General features: G+C 46.8%; 1 protein-coding gene across 1 annotated transcript in view; it reads left to right on the top strand.

Annotated features, from left to right (window-relative positions):
- The window catches only part of SP7 (Sp7 transcription factor), a 45,633-nt gene extending 39,037 nt beyond the window's left edge, over positions 1-6,596 (top strand). Inside the window, exon 2 of the mRNA XM_084832302.1 lies at positions 5,319-6,596. Within this exon, the coding sequence (XP_084688428.1) occupies positions 5,352-6,596 (1,245 nt within the window). The 5' untranslated portion in view covers positions 5,319-5,351. The remainder of the gene's footprint in view (positions 1-5,318) is intronic.
- The last annotated feature ends 623 nt before the right edge of the window (positions 6,597-7,219 follow it).

Here is a 7,219-nt window from a genome sequence, read left to right on the forward strand (position 1 = left end):
TAGGATATGCCAAGTGCTTGCTCAAAATGTGATGTTCCTTTTGAAATCTTGGGCTTTTGAAACCGAATGATTTCATATCAACCTCAGCTCCATACCTTTGCACCATGTTAAAACATGGTTTGTTAGCCTTTGCAGTGGCAGCTACAAAGTCAAGTTTCTCAGAGCAAGACAAATTTGAAAGGATCTCCTAAATATATTATCTCTTAAAAAAAAAAAATTGTGGTGTTCAAGATACTTCTACGGTTACTCCCTGTCATGCAGGCACTTGCTACAGGTATTGCCCTGCTGAACCATAAGATGCAACCTTATACCAGGTCTGCTGATTTGTTCATCTAGCCCAATGCTGTTTGTTCTGACTTGCTGTTGCTTCCCAGGGTCTCAGCCAGAGATCTTCCACATTGCCTGCTATCCAGTCCTTTTTAAACACCAGATACCAGAGGCAGAACCTGAACCTTCTGCATGTAAAGTATGCATTCTACCTACTACTAAACTGTGACACCACACACACACACACACACGCACACACACCAGTCCTCTAGCCTAGCAGTCTGTCTTTTGTGTTGGCCAGGTAAAGCAGGGGTCCCCAACCTTTTTGGACCCGTGGGCACATTTGGGAATTTGAACATCTGCTGTGGGCACCACCACAAAATGGCTCCCCTGGAGGATGTAGCTCCTAGTCACATAATGGCTGCCGTGGGGGCCTGGCTAGTCAAAAGAGTAGGCTAGAGGCTGGAAGGGAGGGGAAAATAGCAAGGCAAAGAAGAAGAGGGGAGAGAAAGAGCGAGGCTAGAGACTGGGGGGCACAGTGAGATAAAGAGGTGGTGGGGAGAGAAATACTGAGGCCAGAGGCTAGGAGTGGGGAGAAACAGCAAGATAAAGGGGGTTGTGGGAGAGAAAGAGCAAGGCTAGGAAGGGAGAGAAATACCGCAGAAAGGGGTTGGTGGAGAGAAATAGCAAGGCTACAGGCTGGGAGTGGGGAGTTGGAGAGAGAGCAAAGGGGAAAGTTCTGTGAAGATTGGTTGGATCCAGGAACCAATTCTTTCCTTCTCTTCTTGCTCGCTGAACAGCTGATCAGTGCCAGATTCAGGAACAGGAAGGAGAACCAGGTGGCCTAACAATTTTCAGTTTTTTAAAATTAAAAATACATTTTTGAAGGAGGCAGGGAGTGCTTCGCGGGCACCGTTGGCACATGTGGGCACTGAGTTGGGAACCCCTGAGCTAGAGCTTCAGGGAAGTGCGTAAGCAATGCATCATGGAGATAGCCTTATCATGTTTCTTTTTTTTTTCCATTTGGTAAGCAGCACTGGTGTACTTTCTCTGAATGTGGAGATCCCATTTCTGGCTCTAAGAGCTAACAGGCATATAACCTGTTGTTGTGTTTGAGGTATCTATCAAATAAATTCCCTAGGTGTCATGCAGTCATTTAAAGAACAAAATGATACAATAAACTCTTAACAAAAATCTAAAAAAAATCACCAAGTATATACAACCAGCAGAAAAACAGTAAAAAGCTGTACAAACGCCAGCATGTTAAAATAGAATACAAATGTAGAGAATACACCCCTTAATACATGCAGGAGTTAAAATCACCAAAATGTCAAAGGAATTAAAATAACAGAGGTTTAAAAGCCTGGGAGAACAATTGTTTTTTTTTTAATCTCGTGCCAAAATGTTTGCACTAGCCAAACTTCTCTTGAGAGAGCATTCTATAACAAGGGGCCACCACTAAGACGGCCCTCTGTTTAGTAGTCACCCTCCAAACTTCAGAATGAGGGTTCGCATGGAAGAGGACCTCTGTAATTGACCATTGGGCACAGGTAGGCATATATGGGAGGAGGTGTTCCATGAGGTCAGAAACCATGAAGAGCTTGGTCAATCAAAACAGCTCAGAAATGAACTGGAAGCCAGTGCAGGTGAAACAGGACCAATATGCTCAAACTGTCTGGTGTAGGCCCTATGAACTTATCTAATAATTTTTAAAAGCAGCTTATGCTAGAGGCAGACATAACATTCAGTGGTGATGAACTCAGTTTAGGACGCATTGCTTGAAGAAGTGCTTCCCTTCATCACACGAACGAACTTCAGTGGATGGCCCATGTTTCTGATGTCTACTGTTGGTAGCGGGTCTGGATGATTTCTGTCTGTTCATGCTGTCATTGCCATCCATCACTTCCTGTAGCATCTCCCACCAGCCCTCACTTGTTTTCCTCTGCTATAAAGCTACAACTACTTAACATCCTACAGCTATTTTAAAAGATAGTTAAACAGGTTGAAACTGGATTTCGTTTCCACATGGGTTGATGTATTTAGGATGATCAGTGTTTTTGATTCCATTCTAGTGGGATTGGGTGGATGAAATGACCTCTGTAGGTATATTCCAGACCTACAACTCAAAATTTCCTAAAGATCTGATTCATACATTTGCCCAGATGCTTTTTCTCTTTTTGGAGGTCGAAGAGATTGTTTCTATATATTGCCATAACTCTCCGTGATGGTCATTTTCCTTGCTTTTAGAAGAAGGGTTTGAATTTCACCTCTTGGCTGTGATGCCATAAGGTGAGACTTGTGAAACAGCCAGAATAAAATGCAAAGCTACTTGAATTTCAAGTCTTTTCACATTTTGTTCTGGCTTCTGAAATATGGGGACCTTTTCCACAGTATAGTATGTGAATTTTTCCAGAAAATCAAAAAAGGTCCATCTTTATTTTTTTTAACCACAGTTACATAAGACAAATATAGATGCTTCACGCCAGTTTGGTTTACCATCTATCTGAACCAGATAGGACAAAGGTGAAATGTGGACAGGACTTAATGCAGTCACCAGCCATCAGTGATGTGTTGAAAACTCATTGTGTTGTAGCTCGGGTTTGGAAAACTTGCCACACAAAGGTTGATCCCCATGGTGAATATAGCTTATAGCTCAGCTCAGAATGAGGCATCCCCAACCTTCTGGGGTCAGTGGACACATCTGGGGAGAAAGCCATAGGTGCTTCACAAAATGGCTGCCATAGGGAGTGGGGAGGCTTGCCCAATCATAAAATTATCATCGTGGGCATGGATCAACACAACCACCCATTTCCCATAAGGCAAACTAGCACAGCTAAAACAGAAGTAACTTGCCCAAGAACCCAAGTATAAGGCAGAGGTGGGGTCTGAACTCCAAAACACAAAACCTCCCTTGAACCCAAATAAAGATGGCACTGGATGACAGCACTTTGCTTTGCAGCATGCCAGCCTCCCAGTTAAAAAAAGTTAATTAAACAAATCTTAAGAAATAAAATAAAAATTGAGAGGGGCAGGGAGCCTGGCGCGCGCCAAGAGAGGTGTCCACAGACGTATTGGTGCCAATGGACACTATGATGGAGACCTGAGACCTAGAGAATCCCCCTTGTCCTTGTAAACTGATTACCTTGATCCATTCCAATCTGAGTTCAGGCCCAATTTTGGGACAGAATTGGTCTTGGTTGCTCTGATGGATGAGCTTCTTCAGGAGAGGAATGGGAGGAGTACGACCCTGTTACTTCTCTATCTCTCAGTGGCTTTTGATACCATTGACCACAGTATTGTCCTGGACTGTCTCCATGAGTTGGGGACACCATTTATGGTGATTCAGCTCTTACTTACAAGGTCGGTTCCAGAGAATAACATTGGCTGACTATGCCTTGGTCCCCTGGCAGTTGAACTGTGGGGTGCCACAGGGCACTTTTATGTCCCCAGTGTTGTTTAACATCTATGCAAAGCTGTTGGAGCAGTCATTAAGAGATTTCGGTCAAGGTTACATCTCTGTAACATCTGAATCAGGACAGGCCATGCACGTTCTGAACCGGTGCCTGGATGCATTTATGGGCTTGATGAGCAGTAATAAACTTAAGCTGAATCCTGATAAGACAGGGACCCTTAGTTGTTTTGGAATTGGGTTGTTTACCTGTGCTGGCTGGGGTTGCATTCCCTCTGAAGGAACAGGTACATAGTTTGGTGGTGCTTCTGGATCCATCCTTGTCACTTGGAGGCCCAGGTGACCTCAGTGGCCTGGAGTGCCCATTACCAACTTCACCTGGTGCACCAACTATGCCCGTTCCCAGATAGGGAAGGCCTAGCCACTGTGATTCATACTGGTAACTTCATGAGTAGACTACTGTAATGTGCTCTTTGTGGAGCTGCCCTTTTGCCTGGTTGAGAAGCTGCAGAATGCAGCAACTAGAATGCTTAGTGGGGCACCTACCTATATACATATGTATTTCATCTGTGTTAAAAGAACTGCACTGGTTGCCTATTAGCTACCAAGCCATGCTTAAAGTTCTGTAATTGACATACAAAGCTCTAAATAACTTGAGACCACGATACCTGGCAGACCATCTTCCCCTATATATACCCAGTTGATCCCCAAGATTTTCAGTGGAGGCCTTGTTGATTGTTCCATGACCAATAAAATGTCACCAGGTGATAATCACAAAAACAGGCCTTTTCAGTAGTGGCACCCATACTCTGGAATACTCTCCAATGTGCAATTTGAGAGGCAGGAACTGTGGCAACTTTCAAACACCTTTTGAAATCGTATTTGTTTACACAGGCTTTCCCTGGCCTGTAATAGGCTATGACACTGCTCTGCTGTATTGTTAATTTTTTTGCTGTAATGTTTTTAATTATTTTTTTACCTTTTTATTGTTTTTATATGGTTTTTACATTGTGTTGCATATGTACTTTACTGTAAACTGCTTAGAGATTTTATTATATTAAGCAGTAATATAAGTGTGTGTGTGTGTGTGTGTGTGTGTGTGTGTGTAAACAGACAGACAGCACTGAATGCCCCTACCACTGGGAAAATGCAATATCCCCCTAACTAAAGTGAAATCTCAAGGGAAGATATCAGGACTGTATGCAGCCAATGGGGTAGCCACTGCACATTACTTGCACTGTTAGTTGCACATTAGTTGTGCTACTGCACATTAGTTGCACTAAAAGCTAATCTCATACAAAGGCTCTTAAGCTCAGTCCTCTATGTTCTCAGGACAAGTGAGCGGTTCTCCACGGTTTCCTGCTGGCTTTAAGTTTTCATTATTTCTTATTTCAAATGTCCTCTTATGACATTTTTGTTGTCCTCAATATGTGTGTGTGTGTGTGTGTGTGTGAGATGTATATACACACACATACATACACTTATACATACATACACATACTGAAGACAATAAGAATATTCTTATTGTCCTCATTATGTGTGCACGCTTTTATGTATTTATGTATGTATATGTTTTCCTGTGTAGTTTCCCTTTACCAATGTTTTGCTTCCCCTCCCTCTTTCTCTTTTTCTCCCCATCTAGGAAGAAACTCACAATGGCTCCAGCCCCCTGGCTATGTTGACAGACACTTGCAGTAAATTTGGAAGTTGTAATCCAGTTCAGGATTCACCCGTTCCTAGAAAAGCTGAGAACGGTTTGGGGAAAAAACCTTACCTTCTAGGAGTGGAGCCCTTTGCTCCAAAAATCTGGAGCACCGAAGGCATGGGAGATTCCTACACAGCCACTTTCCCCAATGGGAATGGACTGATGTCTCCATCGGCGAGCCCACAAGCTTCCACCACTTACAGCAATGATTACAGCCCCTTCTCCCATTCCTTCCCAGCCTCGCCCACATCTCAAGATCCATCATCCCTGCTGGTGTCCAAGGGACACCCATCCCCTGACTGCCTCCCCAGTGTCTACACCTCCTTGGACATGGCGCACCCTTATGGCTCCTGGTACAAAGCTGGCATCCACCCAGGCATCTCCGCCAGCTCCAGCAGCCCCACTGCGTCCTGGTGGGACATGCACTCCAACAGCAACTGGCTGAGCTCTCAGCCTCAGTCAGATGGACTCCAGAGCTCCTTGCAGTCCATGCCCAGCCAGGCCCCGATCAGCCCCCAGCTGCCCAGTTACACAACGGAGTTCACCACTCTAAACCCTGCTCCGTACCCTGCGGTAGGCATTACGTCCTCCTCGCACCTCCTCCCTTCAGGCCAACACGTGCTGCCCCAAGAGATGTACAAGCCTAAGCCGGTGGCAAACAACGCCCTGATGGACGGCGGAATTGGGCTGAAGTCCGGAAGAGGTGGCTCCTTTGGGAGCACGGCAGGCAGGTCGACCTGCGACTGCCCCAACTGCCAGGAGCTGGAGCGGCTCGGGGCCTCGGCAGCCAGTCTGCGGAAGAAGCCCATCCACAGCTGCCACATCCCAGGCTGCGGGAAGGTCTACGGGAAGGCCTCGCACCTCAAGGCCCACCTGCGGTGGCACACCGGGGAGCGCCCCTTTGTCTGCAACTGGCTCTTCTGTGGCAAGCGCTTCACCCGCTCGGACGAGCTGGAGCGCCACGTCCGCACCCACACCCGGGAGAAGAAATTCACTTGCTTGCTCTGCAACAAGCGCTTCACCCGCAGCGACCACCTTAGCAAGCACCAGAAGACCCACAACGAGATGGGGGTGGGCAAGCCCCCCGAGGGTGAAGCAGAGCGGGAAGAGGCTGCCGCGGTGGCCAGCTCTCCCAGCACCGCCCTGCAGGACGGCCTCCCTGGAGACGAGAAAGACGCCACCAGCCCGGAGCAGAGCAATCTGCTGGAAATCTAGGTTGGGAGTTGAGGGCTCCCATCATTCACGTCATACCACCACCGCCACCATTTCTGAATGCCTCTCAGCTAAATAATTTATTTCCTGGGGAAATAAAGCACACATCCAGTGGCTGTTGGCCTTTCCTCCAGATGCGATCCTACCTTGTGTCTAGCCCCTACCTTCCCCTCCAACCCCCAAGCAAACTTAGCTGAGACCCCAGAAGTTCCATGACTTCATGGCCGAAGACACACGTTTCAGAGCCAGCTTCTGATGCTAATTCCCCAGTCATTCTCTATATTGTTATAACCAAAGCCCCTCCCTGCCTTGGTCTCTGCATGAACTCTCAAGAGACTGGACAAGAAGCTTGAAGTCATGCCATCCCCTTCACGGGCATGCAGGGCTAGCCAACTAGCAGGCTGGGCAGGACGGAAGTGGGTTTTTCTCAGGGTATGTATAGGAATCACTTTCCATCTAGTGTAACCCACTGAGCATTCGATTCTGAGCATCTCTCCTCGCTTCTTGCAGCAAGCAGCAGTTCAGTTCCACTCAGCAGTGCGTGGAAAGAAGAGGGCAAGAGGCTTGGACCTGCTCCGAGACCAGGGTGGAGCACCTGCATCTGCAGAACGTGCTCCTGCTCCAGA

The sequence above is a fragment of the Heloderma suspectum genome, chromosome 2 (assembly GCF_057233095.1).
Source record: "Heloderma suspectum isolate Gila_16-S chromosome 2, 16-S_ref, whole genome shotgun sequence".
Lineage (NCBI taxonomy): Eukaryota > Metazoa > Chordata > Lepidosauria > Squamata > Helodermatidae > Heloderma > Heloderma suspectum.